This window comes from Mastigoproctus giganteus, chromosome 4 (assembly GCF_048544385.1).
Source record: "Mastigoproctus giganteus isolate SK-2022 chromosome 4, ASM4854438v1, whole genome shotgun sequence".
Classification (NCBI taxonomy): domain Eukaryota; kingdom Metazoa; phylum Arthropoda; class Arachnida; order Uropygi; family Thelyphonidae; genus Mastigoproctus; species Mastigoproctus giganteus.
Genome location: NC_143578.1, coordinates 79,175,422 through 79,196,658, shown reverse-complemented (window position 1 = coordinate 79,196,658; position 21,237 = coordinate 79,175,422). Strand labels below are relative to the sequence as shown.

At 37.5% G+C, this 21,237-nt stretch overlaps 1 protein-coding gene across 1 annotated transcript in view; it reads left to right on the top strand.

Moving 5' to 3' along the window:
- The window catches only part of LOC150086860 (uncharacterized), a 414,998-nt gene that overhangs the window by 348,015 nt on the left and 45,746 nt on the right, over positions 1-21,237 (top strand). The window contains exons 16-17 of the mRNA XM_090372302.1: positions 2,167-2,442; positions 16,894-17,163. Of these exons, the coding sequence (XP_090228428.1) occupies positions 2,167-2,442; positions 16,894-17,163 (546 nt within the window). The remainder of the gene's footprint in view (positions 1-2,166; positions 2,443-16,893; positions 17,164-21,237) is intronic.

Here is a 21,237-nt window from a genome sequence, read left to right as displayed (position 1 = left end):
AAGCCTAATTTTAAGAAGGATGTGGATCTCTTGGCACAGAAGAGCAACAAGAATAATCAATGGCACAAAAGGGTACTCTTATCAAATTGCAGTGCTGAAACTAGGCACCTGTGAGGATGCCTGATTGAACTGTTTAAGGTTTTAATGGACTGAGTAAACTAAATGCTGATGACATCCTTACTCTTTCTCAGACAACACATAAGGGGACATAAATTGAAAAGGGATGGTTGCAAAATGTGGAGTGCATATTACTTTGGGAGGTATATGCAGTAAAGCGAAAACAATTACTTTTATGTATTATCAGTTAATCAGTTTGGTAATTTGGTAATGACATGATTAGTTATTTACTTATCACTACTATTAATTACAAAAAAGAAAAGAATTCAGTTAATATGGAGGGTTGATTCAGCCTTTTGATAACGATTTTGATACTGCTTGTGACGTATGGCAGCAATGTAAATTTTTTTTTTTTTTTTTTCATGCGGGCACGGTCCCAAACCTTATGAGCAAGTGCATCAGTTATAGAAGTCGTTTTAATGTCGACATGACTCGGAAATTGGACCGATGGTTGGAAGGTTACATAACCGCACTTTCCGAAGAAAGGTACAGCATGCGAAAATTATTGATGAGTGCAAGTCGAAAAATTTGAGTGTATCGAAGTTTGGTGTCCATAAGGTTTGGAATGGCTAAGGAAAATTCCGCAAAGCTGCTGCAAATGGGTGGAAAACACCAAAGGAACTGCAACCTGCTCCAAGTCGAATGATGGAGGTAGTATGAAAAGTGCAGTCGCTTGTTGTCAGTGAAAATCCAAAAACCCAAAGAGCTATAGCGTAATGTGTGGGAACCTCCCAGTCAACCGTTGTCGCATAATCAACGAAAATTTGCAACTGGAGAAGAAACACAAGGCTCGCGTACACCACCTAGGAGCAAGGCACATTGCAGAGCGGTGGATCAATGCTCAAAAACTCTAAGAAAAAATATCTGGCAGTTGAAAGGTGGAAATTCGTAGCAACATTGGGTAAAGCGTGGATATACCTCTCCGATTGCAACAAAATTCTGGCAATTTATTACTGTCCACAGGGTGACAAGGCCTTTCCAACATGGGCACGTCAGTGCAAGGAAAGTTTTGGCCGAGGTTTTATGGTTGTAGCCAGTTTTTGTTATAATGGCAAATTTGAGTTGCTTAGAGTAGCTAAAAATGTGAAAGTCAACTCAGTGTATTACCAGCCAGAAGTTCTACAGCTGTTGTTTGAATGTGAAATACCACATTGTATGGTTCTGACACTGAAATGATCTGGATGCACCAAGATAAGGCATCCAGCCACATGTCACACATTCCACCCATGCTGTTTTGCAGAAAATGGAAGTGGCGAAAGGTATTCGTTCGATCCGTTTGAGGGAACTCCCCAGAACTGTTGAAGGTTTGTGGAAAGTCTGCCAGCAGGAATGGGACAAGATCAACTTGGCAATTTCCTTTACTTGCGATGGAAATTGCGATGCTGTGCAATAGCCCATGAGCAGGGAAAACAAATAGTACACAACCGGTGGTGGAGGCACGGAATTTTATAGTTTTAAAGGACTTTCAAAATCGTTATCAAAAGGCTGAATCAACCCTCCATATAAGAAATAAAAATCTAATGCACGTGAAATGTAACTCACTGTGTACATTGCCTTGTTTTTTTTTTTAATGGGATTCAGAAATGTGAATGTGGTGAATGTTGCAATTCATATTTGGTCTGGTATTTGCATAGTTCATTGCTTTGTGATATAGGCAGCACTAGTGCCTTGAAAAGGCACTTGTGCAGCCTGTATTAAAAAACAAAGTTTAGTTATAATATACTATTATAACTACTAATATGCTGCATTTCCATTAATCCTAACATGTCCAGTAGTATATAGTAAATGCATATTTTTATTCATTACATTCTGCATAACTGTTGTTAGAATAGTTATGTGGGAACAATTAATGTGACCGAGCCTCAAGCTGGTGTGTTATAGAAGCATATAGTTTTACTCTTTCAGAGGGCCTTTTAAATTTACAATTTAACTATCAATTTGAACATGGTAGTAAAAGTTGTGGACTGGTTTATAAAGAGTTAAGCTATTTGTTCTTATTTATTTTATTCTTTTTGGTCAACATTAATTTTATTCCTTTTCTGTTAACAGAAACTCCAGCTTTTGTTAGGCCAATGAAAAACAAAGAGACGCGATCTGGTGAAACTGCTGTTTTAGAGTGTATGGCTTCTGGCAGTCCAAAACCAAAATTAACTTGGACTAAAGATGGTGGTACACTTATTGCTACAGAACGGCATTTTTTTACTGCTGACAACCAGTTATTAATTATAGTACAAACTCAGACCATGGATAATGGAGAATATAGCTGTGAAATGTCTAATACATTGGGAACAGAACGAGATTCTTCTTATTTAACTGTGTTGCCAGGTAGGTTAATGTTTTTTAATTATATTTTATGAAATTTGCACATCATTTTGGTAAAATTATTATAAACAATAGGCTAAATGTAAAACATTTCACCCTCCATCTCAAATGATGGTATGCTAAAGCATCAAGAGGCTTATAATTAAGTTTACCTCATTGGAAGTATGTCATTCTTCATTTAGTTCACATTATCCTGCTAACAACTATAAGAAAAGAATATATTGTATTCCCAACTTAGAACCCTATGTCTAAGTTACATGCTGTAAGCTGACCACATTGAACATAGCTAATATATGTTTAGTAATTGACACTATGACTTTTGAATAAACTAAGTTCAGAAATATCTAATCAGGTGTTTTAAATAGCAAGGCAGTATTAATGCTTGTTATATGGAATTATATATCCATTTGGCAAATGTGATAGCCTATTTAAATAAAGTAGCCACAGACACTGAATTTGAGTTCAGTAATGAAGTCAACAAAGTAATGAAGTAGTTCTTAAAGAGAACTACTTCATTACTTTGTTGTCCCACAATGGTGGGCTCTTACACATTTAATGAGCATAAGAAGTCATTCCTTAATAAACATAAAGGAATACTTCTTTCATAGACCCATTACATTACCATGTCTGGTAATATATCATAATGAATGGCGCCTCCGTAGCCAGGTGGGAAGGAGCAGCAGTGCGTAGCACACGCTTCTTGATTAGACCGGGGTTTGAGCCCGTCACCACCAAATACGGAGGATGCGGAAAGGTCAGGAATGACCACCGCATATTCACGGAGCAATATGGCCTTAGTTGCTAATGCTCCTAAAAACCAAATAACAATAACAACAATATCATAATGAAAAATAGTTTATAATGAGCCTTGACTTACAAAAGCTAGTGCTCATTATAAACTACTTTGTGACCAAGATACACTTATGGTTTTAAAAGAGTATTTTAGATGAGGGTGCTGAGGCCCACCACTCAGTAGACTTAGGATTTATGTTAAATGAGGAGGTAATAAGTATTTCAAGTATTTATAAGTATGTTTCTAATTTTTTATAAATATTTCTACACTCTTATTTCATTTACATGAAATAAGGGTGTAGAAATATTTTTTACAATTTCATGTAAATGAAATAAGGATCATCCAGTAATCATTAGTGTGCCAAACAAGATGCCAAAATAAAAAAATAAAAATTAATGAATGTAGGCATGCTTTGTATGCCTACATACATTAGATTTTTTTCGTTATTCTTTTATAAACTTTGCTGTTTTCACTTAGCAAATATACTACTATTACACATATAGTAGAAAAAACTTCAACGAAACATCAATAATCCTTACAAGCCGGCATTTATCTTTTTTATGCTGGTGCCATAAAATAATTACAGTAAGGGCCAATTATTGTGATCATGTTTGTGAATTGAATTTTGAATCAATTAAACGGCAATTCTAATAAGTGAAAATTAGAGAAATATACACACACACACACACACAGGCTATAAAAATGAAGATCATCATCAGCCTGGCCCCAGGTGCCAAGCAATTTTGTGATCAAGTGTCTTTGCCAGTAAATTAGCACTCTCTCTTGAATAAATAAAATCATCTTCTTTATTTAGCATTACACTAACAATCAATTAAATAATCAAAGAAATCACTTTAATTTATCAAGAGGAGAAGTAACCTTCTTTCTTTTTTCCTTTTATTTGCATATTACTACTAACCCACTACCACTTGGTCACAAAGGTGGCACTGCTCCTGCCTCCACATGGCGAGGCCGGTAACCTTGAAGTTGCCACTGCTCGGCAATCTGAGCAACTACAAAAACTAAAAACGTTTGGTGGAACGTCTGTCACCATTTCACCACACATTTTCCTGAACACGTCAAGAGGTGTCATCACCAAATGGGACCTCATCAACGTGTCAGACAAAGAGCTAAAAGAAGAATTACAAGACCAAGGAGTCATTAATGTCAGAAGTATTATGACAAAAAAAGATGGCATACTAGTTCCTACACGGAACATAATACTCACTTTTGACAACCCCAAACCACCAACAGTGATAAAAGCTGGCTATCTTAACTGCTGAGTTAAAAAGTACATCTCAAACTCATTACGCTGCTACAAGTGCCAGAAGTTTGGGCACTCACAGACAGTCTGCAGAGGAGCAGCTGCCTGTGCCACATGTGGATTCACTGTACACATTAGCACTGACTGCACAGCGACAACACCAATCTGTCTTAACTGTAAAGAGGTGCATCCGGCATATTCTAAGGAGTCTCCCTTTTGGAAATGTGAAAAAAAGATACAGTGATACAAAACAGAACATAATGTAACCTACCGAGAGGCTAAAAAATCCCTACCGGTTCTGAATACTAACAAGCCAACTTATGCACAAATAACCACATCAATTTCTATCCAAATGTAAATAACTATACCACCAAGTAAATCACTAGCTGAATGGACAAGGTCACTGTTGTCCCCAGTATCAACACACCAAACGAAAAACAAACAAAGCAAAGCCATAAATATGCCAATCACAGTACAACCAGATTGTTTGTTTGTTATTTGGTTTTTAGGAGCATTAGCAACTAAGGCCATATTGCTCCGGCATATGCGGTGGTCATTCTCTGACCTTTCCGCATCCTCCGTATTTGGTGGTGACGGGCTCGAACCCCGGTCTAATCAAGAAGCATGTGCTACGCACTGCTGCTCCTTCCCACCTGGCTACGAGTACAACCAGATGCCATTCAACCACAGAATATTACAGTAACTACCACTCCTGACTCAAATCAAAAAGAATACATGGACTCAGAAGACAATTTAAATCCAGATGAGCAGGTTTTAGAACTGTTCACCAATGATGATATGGATACATGGAAACCTTATTTCCCAAAGACAGGGAAAGGTAAACTTGAGCGATGTAAACTTTCCGTCCCTTGAAAAGAAGTCGAAGGTTCCACTAAACACAAATAATGCTTAACTTCTTACAGTGGAATTGCAGAAGCTATTGTAGTAATTTTCCCAACATCCAAGACTCCTTTCACAATATAATCCAATTGCCTTCTCTCTAGGAAACCAGTCTAACACCAAATATAATTGTTTCCCTTCAGAAATACATAATTCATCAGCAAGATCGTGTGCCACACAATCTGAACAATTTTGCACGTGGAGGGGTAGTGCTGATAATCAACTCTCAGATACCCTCAAAACCAATCCCACTAAAAACAAATCTTGAGGCAGTCGCTGCACAGGTCAATATTAACTTTGATTTAACCATAGTCTCATTATACTTGTCACCTAACCAAAATATAAACTATGCTGACTTAGAAGAATTAGTGAGACAACTTCCCAAACCTTTCTACATTCTAGGAGACCTCAACAGTCACCATCCTTTATGGGGAAGCCGCAAACTGGACAAGCGTGGACACACTATTGAAAAATTACTCAATCAATTTAAACAATGGAGCGCACGCTTATACGCATCTTCCTACAGGAGCTGCTTCAGCTATTGATGTCTATACTCAGCAGCCATATATCCTCCATTTGGATGGACCATTCATAGCAATCCACTGGGCAGTGATCATTACCCTGTGATATTCCACTTTGATACAAGTGGTCCCCACCTTTCCTACCGGCCGGCCGGGCTAGCCGAGTGGGTAAAGTACCTACCTGGCAACCCAAAGGTCGCGGGTTTGATTCCCGCCTCGGGCTTGGATCAAAGTACTGCAAAAACCTTGGGAGGTGCAATATGGCCACAGAAGCCGATGCGCCAACAACTACCAAATCAAAAAAAAAAAACAAATCAAAAACCTTTCCTACCGAATTGCCAAATGGAACTTTTCCGAAGCTAAGTGGGATGCATACAAGCAGCTAGCAACACTAGAAGAAAAGGAAGTCCAAGAAACAGCCATAAACCTGGCATTATAATATATTTATAATCAAATACTGCGATTCCAAGCAATCCACGAAAATATCTGCCCACCCAAAAGTATGGTGAAATGATGAATGTAGTGCAGCCAAAAAAAACAGAAAAACAGAGCATGGAACATCTTCAGGAAGTTTCCTACAACAGCAAACCTCATCCTCTTTAAACAGGCGAGGGCAAGGGCAAAATGTGTTAGGCAGATTAGCAAAAGGGAAGCATGGAGGCATTTTGCTTCCACAATTACAAGAATGACAAACACCCAAACAATATGGGCAAAAATACAGCAAATGTATGCAAAACACCCACTGGCCCATACTCAATGTAAATGGCTCTGATATTACTAAACCAGAGGAAATTGCAAACACTCATGGTAGGTCCTTCATGGAAATCAGCTACATCATCATACTCTACACATTTTCAGACCCACAAAATACAAGCTGAAAAACACTCAAACAATTTCAAATCAGCATCCAGTGTTGCATACAATCTCCCCTTCACAATGTCAGAGTTGCAAAATGCTTTAGCCTCCACTAAACTCAGTGCAGCAGGGCCCAATGGAATACACTACATCATGATAACAAAACTCACTGAACAGACCCTCAAGACACTGTTACTCCTATACAACAGGATATTCAAAGAAAACACTTTCCCTGGCAAATGGCGCCACTCTTATATTTTGGCCTTTCCAAAGCCAGGAAAAGACCCCACAAATCTGCAACATTATTGACCTATTGCCCCCACCAGCTGTATGAGTAAGGTCATGGAAAAAATGAAAAACGCCAGGCTTTCTTGGTTTCTAGCTCGAAATGACCTCTAAGTCCAGTGCAATGTGGCTTCCGCAAAAGTAGATCTCCTCTTGACCTTTTAATTAAAACAGAAATTAACATCCGTGATGCCTTCGTACAGAAAGAACACCTGGTCATGGTCCTATTTGACATTGAAAAGGCTTTTAACACTGCCTGGAGATACGGCATAATGTGAAACATATATGATCTGGGATTACACAGAAACCTCCCACAGTTCAGAAATTTCCTGCACCACTGCTCATTTCAAGTCAGAGTTCACAACCAGTTATCTTTAAAATTTATCCAAGAAGAAGGGATCAGTGCTAAGTGCCACTCTTTTTAATATAATAGTGAACTCAATGCATGACCTACCACAAACAATATCTACTATCCTATATACCGATGACTTCAGTATTGCCTGCCATTCGCCCAATATGCGAATGATAGAACAACAGTTGCAATCTGGCATCAACAAAATAGATAAATGGAACCAAAACAATGGATCTCTCACACCAAAAGACTGTTGGGATACACTTCTGTAGGGAGCTTAACCTATATCCAGACATGAAACTTCGACTAGAAAATCAAGTCATACCAGTGGTCCCTAGTGTCCGCTTTCTTGGTGTGATATTCGACCAAAAACTCAACCTTCCTTGAACACATAAAAAAAACTCTGAATTACCTGTCTTAAAAAGTTTAACATCTTAAGGGTTCTGTCAGGCAAAACATGGGGAACCGACCATTGCACGCTACTACATCTCTACCATGCATTAAATATGGTCACGTGTGGACTATGGTTCTGTAGTGTATAGCTCTGCTAGACCAAGTACTTTACAACATTGGCTTGATCCTGTACACCACAGCACTCTTCGTCTTGCCCTGGGGGCATACCATACATGCTGCCTCTGTAGCCAGGTGGGCAGGAGCAGCAGTGCGTAGCACACACTTCTTGATTAGACTAGGGTTCGAGCCCGTGATCACCAAATACGGAGGATGCGGAAAGGTCAGGGAATGACCACCGTATATCCCCGGAGCAATATGGCCTTAGTTGCTAATGTTCCTAAAAACAAAATAACAAACAAAACCGTACATCACCAGTACAGAGCCTATATGCTGAAGCACATGAAACACCCTTGCAGCTATGCAGACAAATGCTTTTATTAAATTATGCAGCAAAGCTCAAAGGGCAACCTAAACACCCCACTTGGAATGGACTTTTCTCTCATAAATGGGAAAACCTTTATAGAGCTTACCCATCTATAAACCCACCAACTGGGATACATCTTTGCTCGCTACAAGCTGACTGGCAAATTGACCTGAGTAAGATACAGCCTACTGCCTCTCATACAATCCCACCCTGGACATATCATATGCCGTGTGATTTTTCATTCACAGCCTGGGGGGAAACATACCATGTCCCAGCAGAACGTGCTACGAATACATGCCACACTGAGAACCCAGCATGGCCAGTACACACTGATCTACACAGATGGATCTAAAACTGACAAGCATATTGGTGCAGCCGCAGTATTTTCTAACATTACCATATCCAAAAAGCTCCCCACTGAATGTAGCAGCTATACTGCAGAACTGTGTGCTTAAGGCTATCCACATAGCTTTAAACTACACACTCTCAAGAAACATATTGCACAGAGTTATATATACAGACTCCATTAGTGCGAAGCAAGCTATACAACACAATGCAATCGATAACCACTTACTTAATCAGATTTGGAATACTCTGACTAAATTAAACCAGAAGAAACAACAAGTTCTCTTTTGTCGGATCCCTGGAAATGCCGGAATTTCTGGAAATTGCTACTGATCCTATAGACCAATCCTTCCCTACACCTGCATCTGACTACAAGTACATTATAAAGAAATGATGCCTTGAACAATGGCAACACATCTGGCAGAATCAAGGCAATGATAAGCTACTTGGTATAAAAAATGATCTAAAACCATGCAGATCTAGTATACATGAGAACCGACATCAGGAAGTCATATTAGCTCAATTATGGATCGGCCACACACACCTGACACATCTTTATTTACTTGCGGCTACTGACTCACCACAGTGCCCAAACTGCAACACTCATCTTACAGTCCAACATCTACTAATTGATTGCCCCATTTACAACAGTGAAGAACAAACTCTCTTTGCCTCACTTTCAGCAACAAACACTCTGAGTATAGCTCATATCCTGGAAGATTCACCACAGGTGGGCAAAATCTTTACTTTCCTTAAACAGGTACAAATCTATAATGCCCTCTAAACTTTAACCACAATCCATATTGTACCTCAATTTCAAATGTGTAACTTATTCTGATATTAAGAATGAATTGCACTTGTTAACAAGTATTTACATGTCTGATGATGTTTCAAGGTTTATTTTTGTTTATTTTCAAGGTTTGTAGGGCGTTTTCTGACTTTGCAGAGAAATTGTTCAAGCGCATTTAACAGTTATTAAATATCAGAAATCATAATAATAACTAAACCTAAGTTATTGACAATTAGTACATTGGTGTAATGACATTTTATTTTTCACTCTGTCCCTGTTGCAACTGTGTGTACTGTTTTGGAGTAGAACTTTCTGTTTTGCGGGTTTGTTGAAATGATGGAGCATTCTTACATATCGCCATCTAGATTGCAGGCTTGGCTGTGGAGTTGGATGTTGGTGATATTCACTCTGCTGAGTGTTAATCATGCTTGTATAAATGTAAATAGTTTTATGTTTTTGGTATGCACAGGTTTTTTTTTATGACTAATTCTATGTATTGCTAAGCTGGTTGTGCCCTACTGGGTAGTGTTATTGTTTTGCTTTTACAAAAAGTTAAGTGTGAAATGGTGCCTATGTAAATAATTATTTTGATGGTGTCTCTGTCTTGTATTTTAAACTTTCTTTTCTAACTTATTCATTTTCGGGGTTGTCTTCTTCCTCTTCTTCTATCTGCTTTCCCTCCCCTCCCATCTCCCTAACAAAACCTTCTATTTCCTATTTTCCTTTCAGTTCAAAATTTGGGGCTCCCAGACTTGCCTGATAGCTCCATTAAGTGTCTCAGACAGAAAGTGGACCCTGGCATATCTCCTCGTGGCCAAGGTTCGGAATCAGGGGACCTGGTCCCCCCCCCAGCTGCAAAGTTGCTAGGTATAGACACTTAATATAACAACACACACATACTTACACACCTTGCCGGCCTTGGCCTTTTGCCTTTTCAGATGCTACAGCAGTATATAGGGGGAACTCTAGAGACCACTATTAAACAAATACACCTTGACCTTGTTTAGTGCAATGAATACCTTATAAATACCTGAGAACTAATAAATACCTTGCCATCGTTTTGGATGATCAGCTTAATTTCATTAGCCATGCTAAATTTATTTTTCAGAAACTTAAAACCTTAACTTGTAAAATTATTAAGTTTACTGGAAACTCATATGGTATTAAGTCTTCTACTCTTAGTTTGTATTAAATATGTATGTTTATTCCAATTGTCTGCAATGCTGCTGGGATTTAGGGCTCTAAAGTTGTAAATTGTATGGTTAAAAGGTATGTTACAGAGGCGCAGCATTTCTTGTTATTGGCTAGTCTTTTTGTCTAGTCTAATAAAGGAGGTAGCATTCTCATATATTTTCTCCAAAATCATAATGTTATGGGGTGTCTATACCTTGTCTTTCCAGTGCCTGAAACATTGCCTTATGCTGTATGGAGTCAAATGCCTTGTCATAATCCACAAATGCCAGGCAGCTCAGGACCCTGGCTTGGCACACTCACGGTCCTGAGCTGGATATCATCATTCTTCTTTTCTTTTCTTGGTGATTCCCTAATCTCTCTCTCTCTCTCTCTCTCTCTCTCTCTCTCTCTCTCTCTCGGTAATTCAGAATTTTTTTTTTTGACTGGTGCAGCATAAGCCTCAGGCTTTCTTGCACCATATGGCTAATAATAATAATGGTGTTTTTTATTCATTTTCTTTCTCCATTAGCTGTGATATTACATGAAGGTGATCCATAGTTGAGAATCCTGTCCTAAAGCCAGCTTGCTCTTTTGGTTGATTCTCATCAAATATTCTTTATAATCTGTTAGTGATGACCCTTGTGAACAACTTGTAGATATGGGACAACAAGCTAATTGGTTTATGATTTCCAGCTTCTGATTTGTCTCCTTTCTTATGCAACAAAATTATGATTGTATTATTCCATTCTTTAGGGGTCATGCCTTTCCTAATGTATTTTGTGAGTCTTGCCAGTTTCTGTGTTATATCTCTTCCTCCCAGTTTTAATATCCCTACAGTAACTTCATCTTCGCCTGGGGCTTTTTGATTCTTTATTTTCTTCAATGCGTGTTCAATCTTATCAGGAAGGATATTGGTTATGTCACATCAAGATGGATCAAATTTGTGATCCATCTTCTCCACTGCTGGCATCATTCCTTTGCCCCTTATATAATACTTTATATAGTATGAACCAGAGCTGTAATGCTCAGTATGTTCTATGTTGATATCAATATTTGTAAAATAATAAGAGAAGTTTACCTCAGTATAGAACATAGAACACTTCCATATGTCATAAATGTTACTAATTTGCGATCCATCTTCCCCACTTCTGGCACCATTCCCTCGCTCCTTGTATAATTCTCTATAGTGGTCTTCTACTATTTAAATTATGCCTTCTCTCTATTTATAAGTACACCATCACTATTCAGATTTGGTATCATTTGTCTTTCTGTATTATGGCTCGTGAATGCTTATTTAAGTTCTTTGTTTTCCCTTAATGCTTGTCCTATTTTTCTTGTGTCAATCTTCTTATGTCCTTTCTGAGTCTCTTTCTAATGGCTTTGCATAACTCAGTATACTCAGTTTTGTCCTTGTTAGTGTTTACCTTGTTCTTCATTTGTCGTCTTCGGTTCATCATGACAAGTGTTTCTTGACTAATTTTTCTTCTTTGGATTTCTTTTTACTTTATAGGTTAGCATTAGCATTAGCATTAGTAGAGGCATATGATGCAAGAAAGCAAGCTTATTCAGCATCAGCCAAAAAAAAAAAAAAACCCTCTCCCATTTCACCCCTCCGTTCGTTCGAAATACCTGTCCAGTTGAGCTTTAAATTTGTTTAGGCTATCAACTTCAACAACAAGTGATGGAAGTCGGTTCCACCAACCAACCACCCGCTGGCCAAAGGCAAATTTCCGCACATCTATCCGACATCCGTCCTTCCTCAATTTGAATTTATGCCCTCTGAGGTGATTATTCTGAGAAAGATGAAGAATCCCATTGGCATTGAGCATGCTCAAACCATTCAAAGCCTTATACACCTCTATCAGATCACCTCGCCGGTGCCTAGTCTCCAGACTCTGTAATTTGCAAAACTTAAGCCTTTCTTCGTAAGAGCAACCCTTTGTTCCATTTACTAATCTTGTTGCCCTTCTCTGTACCCGTTCCAGCAGCTCTACATCCTTCTTGAAATGAGGCCTCCAGACCTGTATACAGTACTCAAGATGTGGCCTAACCATTGCCTTATACAAGGGAATAATCACCTCCTTATCCCTGCTAGAAAAATTCCTGTATATCATTGACAAGACACCATGAGCTACTCTTGCAGCTCGTCTGCACTGCTCAGAGAACTTCATATCTGCCTGCACAATTACCCCCAGGTCCTTTTCATTCTCCACCACTGTCAGTGTAGTACCGCAGAGTTGATACATTTCTCTGGGGTTACTGTTACCCATATGTAGTACTTTACATTTGTCAATGTTAAACTTCATTTGCCCCCTCTCAGCCCATCTGTTCAACCTTTCCAGATCCTGTTGCAGCAGCATAGCGTCAGTAGTGTCCTTAACGACCCTGCCAACCTTTGTATCATCTGCAAACTTAGACATTAAACTTGATATCCCATCATCAATATCATTCATAAACACCGAAAACAACAATGGACCCAACACTGAACCTTGAGGAACTCCACTAATAACATTAGTCCACGTTGAGCAGTGTCCATTGATTACCACTCTCTGTCTTCTGCCACTCAACCATCCCCTTATCCATAGCAGCAATTTGCCTCCAATGCCACACTGCTCCAATTTGTGCAGCAGTCTTCCATGTGCAACAGTATCAAAAGCCTTTCTAAGATCCAAATATATAATATCAAAGTTATTCCCTGCATCCAGTTCTTTTGTGACTACATCATAGTATCCAATCAAATTGGTCAGGCAAGACCTGCCCTTAACAAAACCATGCTGTGTCTGAGCTATAACTGAATTCTTGTCTAGATGATCCTGCAGTGCTTCTTTAACCAGTGCCTCCATTAATTTACCTGGAACAGAAGTTAAACTAACAGGTCTATAATTACTTGTGTCAGCCTTTGATCCTCCTTTGTGAATTGGGGTTACATTTGCACATCTCCAGTCTATGGGTACCTCCCCTGAGTCCAAAGAAGCTCTCATAATTATGGCTAGGGGTTTGCATACTTCCTTTGCTGCCTCCTTTAATATAACTGGATAGATCCCATCCACCCAGGTGCCTTTTTTATGTTTATCCTCAACAATCTCTCCTCCACTTTCCTCTCAGTTATTACAAAATCATCCAGCTCACTGCCAATGTTTACTTTACCTACATCATTCTCCTTCCTGAATAACTCCTCATGCTCACGCAAAATACTCGTTTAGATTGTTAGCCACCTGAGCAGGATCCTCAACTGTTGAACCATCAATATCCAGTGGACCAATCTGATTCATCCCTTTCCTTCTCGAGTTCAAGTATGTAAAGAACTCCTTTCTGTTTTTCTTTGCATCCTTTGCCAAGGATTTTTCGTAGTCTGCCTTTGCCTGCCTAATCTCCTTTGTGACTTGGTTACAGACCAACTTATATCTATCATAGGCTTCCCATGTCACCCATTAATTTGTATGTATCCCATGCATTTTTCTTCTCTGCCACATGTCTCATTAGTCCATCTGACAACCATTTAGGCCTAAACCTTGAACAATATTTCTTAGTTGGTATGTAAAGCCTGGTAGCCACCAAGATTAGTTCCTTGAATGCTTCCCATTTTGAGTTTGCTGTTGGTAACATCATCAGTTGGTCCCACTGTATAGAATTTAAATACTGTCTCAGACCATCATAGTCGCCTTTACGAAAACAAAAACCCTATCCTTTACCTCTGATGGTAGTTACCTCCTTGAGTAAATCCCACTTCAACACACTGTGATCACTGCCACCTAGTGGTTCATTTATCTGCAGATTCTTAATGCATGAAGAATCACTACTGATAATCAGATCAAGAGTATTGCTCCCTCTTGTTGCCTCACGAACATGCTGATGTAGAAAACTGAGAAAGGTTTCTCATGCTTTATCACTTTCAGAAAGTTGTTGTATTCTTCGTTGATATCTTGCTCTTGAAAGTTCTGCAGAAGCTCAAACTTGTTTTTAAGTTCCAGTACATACTGTTTTTCTCCTCTTCTGTTCTCTCAAAGACCTTTGTATTATTTACTTGAGTTAGTTTTTCCTTTCTTTTCTTACATCTATATGAATTCTGATATAGATGTAAAATTCATTTTTGATTCACAATATATCATTCTGTGATCACTTCCAACATTTACCTTGTTCAGGATGGTAACATCATTTATATTATATCTGAAAATGAAGATACAAAGTACCAATTTGCACTTCCATTACTTTTCTACCAATTTGCATTTCTATTACTTTTCTACCAATTTGCACTTCTATTACCTAAAATTAGTTTAAATTTGCTCGCAGCTTCAGGCATTTAGCCCTAAATGCATCTTACATTTATTACCTTACCAATTAACAAAATTAAATGATACATGTGAAATTCACAAACAGTTAACAAACTGAATGCTGTCCAACTCAACTACTGTTGATGATGAAAAGAGTGAGAGATCTGGCAATAAAGAAATGAAGTTTGAAACTGGTGCAGAAAAAATAAGTAATTATTTTTGTTTAAGGCCTATATATATGTGTTATTGTGGCTGAAAGTTCCATTTGTTTTGTTACCTACGAATAAAAATACGTAAGTACAACTTAGTGTTTTTATTTCTAAAATTACTAAACCTATTTTTATTTTTTAGTCTCCATAACACTTTTTTTTTGATAAGTTCGAAAATCCAAACAAATCGGAAGTCCAAACTACTCCCTGAACCAATTCGTTCGGATTATTGATATTCTACTGTAGTAATAAGTCATATATTGAGACACAATTATAAACAATAATACAGAAACATCCTTAACTTATGCAAAATATTAAGTCTAGTGGTAAATAGCAACCCATGGTCTTAATAATATATAGAACTCTGTGTGTGTGTGTGTGTGTGTGTGTGTGTGTGTGTGTGTGTGTGTGTGTGTGTGTGTGTGTGTGTGTGTGTGTGTGTGTGTGTGTGTGTGTGTGTGTGTGTGTGTGTGTGTGGCTATGATGAAAGAGTAATGGTTTTAAAGCTGTTATCCATGAACATGGAAATTGTCCTTTGTGATTCCTTAGCTTGAGATAATGTGACTTCATTTTTCTTTCCTAAGCATGGTTATCTGGAGCCTCTGAATAATCAAAATTAGCTTTCCTCTTCTGAAATTGTAATAAGCAAACACTAACATAACTTTGTTGTTATCCCTGCTTGATATCTCCTTCCCCAACCATGCAAGGAGAAAATTGACAGATCCTTTACCTTTACAGGAATAATTGTATATTTCTATTGGCCTCATCCTACAGAAGATTGTGATTATTATCATTGCACTGAAATTTGTGCTATAATAACAATTCTTATCACAGTGAAATCTAGCTTTCAACTCCTGTTTTATTTTTCTTGTGCTGAACTCAATTTCCAGAAAATTAGCAAAGCATGTGCTTTGTCATATGAATGACTATAAGTGCCTTCAGTCCATTTAAAAGAATATTTACAGGGTTTTTATTGAACTTGAAAATGAATAAACAGAGTGAATAGGTTATGAATCTTAGACACGTAATTAAATTAGTTCATTTATATGCTGTTACAATAATTTAGTGAGCCTTCCATTACATGGACAACATTCAACAATTATGTGCATTTAAATAAATTTTTAAGCTACACTGAAATTACAAGTTCTTTGGAAATTACTGGGTTTTGTAGGCAATAAGTTTTGTTTTTTTCTCTTTTATATTCTTTTGTAAGTCATGGATCAATTATAAATGTCATGGAAGTTAAAATATGTAATCTCTGTATTTTAAATGAAATACACCATACGGTATACAACAACTGTATATTTCTAACTCTTCTGCTTCCAACAGTAGTTTACAGTGGTTGCTTCTTGACTGTTGTTTGTTCATTGACTGCTGCAATCATCAGCTATGTGGTAGTCAAGAAGTTCAATATCTGTCATATGCTGTATTCATGCATTCAGCTAAGGAGATCATTTATTCTGTTACTGGAAGTTATTTTACTATTCTAATTATATGTTCAGAACTCTTTTCCATGATTGTCTGCAATGTTTCTCAGCACTGATTTCTAGAAATCAATTAATTTCTAATCAATCAATTTCTAGAAAACATTTAATGCTACTGAAGTATACAGTGATTGACAACTCTGATATTCAAGCATGTTAATTTCTGTCAAGCATAATTTTCTTATATTGTTTACACAAAAGAATCAAGGTATTTAGAATCACATTTTTGCATTTTTATTTCTAAAATTTTACTTTTGGTGCTGATTTCTTACTGTATGTAAGATTAGTTTATAAATTTATTAAAATTTGACCTTTTCATTTTAATTTGTTTACAGGTAACCCTTCAGGTTCAGATTCAGCTTATGATGATGACAGCACTACTACAGGCATTATCATTATTGCTGTAGTGTGCTGTGTGGTTGGTACTTCACTTGTGTGGGTGATTATTATATATCATACACGTAAGAGAGGAGAAGACTATTCCCCAACAAATACAGATGAAACAACACTACCTGGTGAACTTCCTCCATTTACTACCTACCCTACTGGTTGTACAGAAGACTATAAAGGCTCTGTTCCACATTTGTTTCTGGATTCAAATTCTGGTTAGTTATTAATTCTACATTTAGTACATATAATTTTTCCACTCATATAATAATAATAATGGTCTTCTTTGTTTATGTATACACATATGAGAGTGATTCAGGGTTGGCCTGGACTTTTTTTTTACAGGTGTGCATATACCCGAATGACAGATGGTGGTGGGGCAGTCACTCTCAGTTACTGATACACAGCTTCGCTTTATGTGCATATATATTAATTAGAAACAATGCAAGATGTCATCATACTTTCTTGCTCTGAGTATAGACGGTGCTGTATCATGAAATTTATGTTAAACAAGAGTAATAATTAGTAGTAGTAATAGTATTTGCCATATAGTGCAAGGAAGCCACAGGCAGAAGCAAAAAAAAAAAAAAAAAAAAAAAAGTAGATAAGAGAATACAAATTTTCTTTTTTCATGCTTCCCTCCTCACACAGTTACCTGTGTGAGGAGGGATGGTCAACTATCCAGTTGACCTTTGAATTTATTCAAACTGTCAGCCCCAACTACCTGCGAGGGAAACTTGTTCTGGCAATCAATAACTTGCTCGCTAAAAGAAAACTTCCTACTATCTAATCTAATCTAAACCTTAATCCCTGAATTTGAATTTATGACCCCTGGTTCCAGAATTCTTTATAACAGTGAGAATTCCACCTTCTTTCATTTTATTAATCCCTCTCAGAGCCTTATAAACCTCAATTAGGTCACCTCTGAGTTGCCAAGTTCTGTAGCCCACATAATTGGAGTCTTTCCTCATACGATCATCCTTCTGCCAATCTCACCATTCAAGTTGCTCATCATTGGACCCTTTCAAGAAGCTCAATGTCTTTTTTTCAGATGAGGTCTCCATACTTGAATACAGTATTCCAAATGTGGTCTTACAATTGCCTCATACAGTGGGTTTGACCTCTCTATCTCTACAGGATAATGTTTGATAAATCATCGATAGGACACCATGGATTTTCCTGCCTGTTTGCACTGTTCAAAAAAACTTCATATCTGCCTGTATTGTAACTCCCAGATCCCTTTCCTCCTCCACTGTTTTTAATTCAACTCCACCAATTGTATAATTTCTTTGTGGGTTGCTGTTTCCCAAGTGTTAAGACCTTGCATTTAGCAACATTAAAACATTTAATGCTACTAAATGTCACTTCTGACCATTTTTGAAGTCTGTTCAAGTCATCCTGAAGTAGCACTGTTTGGCATTAATCATTAATGACTCTGCCAATCTTTATGTCATCTGAAAATTTTGACATCATGCCTTCTATCCCTTTGTCTATGTCATTTATGAAAATGAGAAACAACAGTGGTTCAAGAACTGATCCTCAAGGAACCCACTCCTGACATTACACCAATCTCAAGAATATCCATTAATCACGCCCCCCCCACCTTCTGCCACCCAGCAATTCATCTTAGAATCGTACCAGTAATCCCAACCTGTTCAAGCTTATACAGTATCTCTCTCTCATGAGAGACCGAGTCAAAAGCTTTGCTAAAATCCAAATAAACTATGTCAAAATTTTGCCCTAAATCCAGCTCATCAGTAGCCATGTAAATTTAAAATAGACTGTTTTTGGTATTTATCACTCACCATTGATGTCAAGATAGCCATCATTGTGAAAATACCACAGATACTCTTTGAGGTGGATAGCAATGGGGGAATGGCTGTACAAAGCTGAAGTGATGAGGTGGCTGTATGTGACTTACAGCATTGTAAACAAACTTTAGAACCCATTCCAAAACATGCAATCTATCCTTGAAGGCTTATCTGAGACCACTGTCATATTTGCTTTATGCAAGATGATTATTATCTAACCCTATCCATATGTATTGAGAGCTTCACAGCACAGCAAACTTGCTTCTGAGCTTGTTGGGTCTACAGAAGAACTTATATCTTGGTGCATGCTATCTGTAGAAGGCTCAGGAGAGGGTCTTTATGGACAGCACCCAGCTGTTTGTGTTTCATTAATCCCTGTACATGAAAGAGCACAAATAAAATTTGTATGCATTACCATGTTCAATTTTAATTGTGGTGAATTTTTCTGCTCCCACTGAAGACCAATATCGAATATTTGATTTTAAAGTTTGAGGTTATGTTCTGCCTAAGTTACCAATCACTTTTTATATCATTTAGCATCACCTGAAAAAGGAAATCTGCTATATATTTAAAACTGTTGAGACAAGACTATTATTCACAGTTCAGCATATGTTCGCTAATAAAGTCAGACAAAACATGCATGTTCTGAATCTGTTACATCCCAATTTGTGTGTTTCTGAAGCTTAAAGTTACCAATCACTTTTTAAATTGTTTAGCATCACCTGAAAAGGGAAATCTGCTATATATTTAAAACTCTGAGACAAGACTAGCAGTGGAGATATTTTGAAGTTTACTGGCTTCTCATCAGCTGATGGGTTGGTCTCTGTTATTCACAGATCAGCATATGTTTGCTAATAGAGTCAGATGAAACATGCATGTTCTGAATCTATCCCAATTTGCATGTTTCTGAAGCTTAAAAATCATATTTTGACATATTTCAGATTTATCGTGTTAAATTACACCAGGATGTAAAATTGTAGAGAAATAACTTAAAATAGTCTTCACAGTTAACTATTTTCTGTGTTATGCAGCTACAATAATATTGTTATAGCTGCATAATGCTGTTTGCTGTGTTACAGCTGCAGTAAAAAACTGTAAACTTTCGAATTTAATTTTTTTTTTAAATAATGATTTTTTTAAAATAAATCTGTTACCCAGTTTATGATCACCATTAAAATTGTAATATTCTGTGCTATCATTATATTTTGTCAGTATATAACATTTTATGTAATTGTAAGAGTATGTTTTTTAATATTAATGTACATATATATTAGAGATTCTGGTTTCTGGGCATCAGCTGCATCAAATTTACTTGAAGTAATGCTTCACTCTAATTGCCTATTCTCTGTGAAAGACAAAAAAGCAAAGCTAAAGCTTATATATAGTTTTGTATATATGTAAGCTTTAGCATTAAAAGGTTGAAAATTTTTATATAATATATGATTGACATGTTGCATAGTAGTAGTAGTAGTGGCATGTGATGCAAGAAAGCAAGTGTATGAGCTTATGCAGCATCAGCCAAAAAAAAAAAAAAAAAAAAATCACGCCATTCCCTCCAAATGCTTGTCCAGTTCCTCCATACATTTATTTAACCTATCAACTTCCACAACAACAGATGGAAGTTTGTTCAAGCAATTAACCACCCGCTGGCTAAAGGCAAATTTCTGCACATCTATTCTACATCTGTCTTTTCTTAATTTGAATTTATGCGCCCTTAGGTTCGTAATCTGAACAAATGGAAGGATCCCATCAGAATTCAGCGTGGTAAACCCATTCAAGGCCTTATACACCTCAATCAGATCACCACGCAGCCACTGCAATTTGCAGAACTTAAGCCTCTCTTGGTAAGAGGATCCCTTCATTCCCCTCACCAATCTTGTTGCCCACCTTAAGTGTAGTACCACACAGTTGGTACGTTTCTCTGGGGTTACTTCTACCCATATGTAGTACTTTGCATTTGGTTAAACTTCAGTTGCCACTTCTTAGCCCATCTGCCCAAATTTTCTAGATCCTGTTACAGTAGCAAACTGCCATTACTGTCATTAACAACCCTGCCAACCTTTGTATCATCTACAAACTTCGACACTAAGCCTGATATGCCTTCATCAATATCATTGATAAATAAACAAAACAACAGTGGACCCAACACCGAACTCTGGGACTTCACTAATAACATTAGTCCACTAAGAGCAGCACCCATTGATTACCACCCTCTGTCTTCTCCCACTCAACCATCCTTTTATCCATTGTAGCAACTTACCATTCTGTAGCAACTTAATACCATTCTGCTCCAATTTGTACAAATACAATAGTCTTCCATGCGGAACAGTGTCAAAAGCTTTCCTGAAATCCTAATATATGATATCAAAATTATTTTTTGCATCCAGTTCCTTTGTAACCCCATCATAATATCCTATCAAATTTGTCAGACAAGACTTTCCCTTAACAAACCCATGCTGTGTCTGAATTATTGCTGCAGTC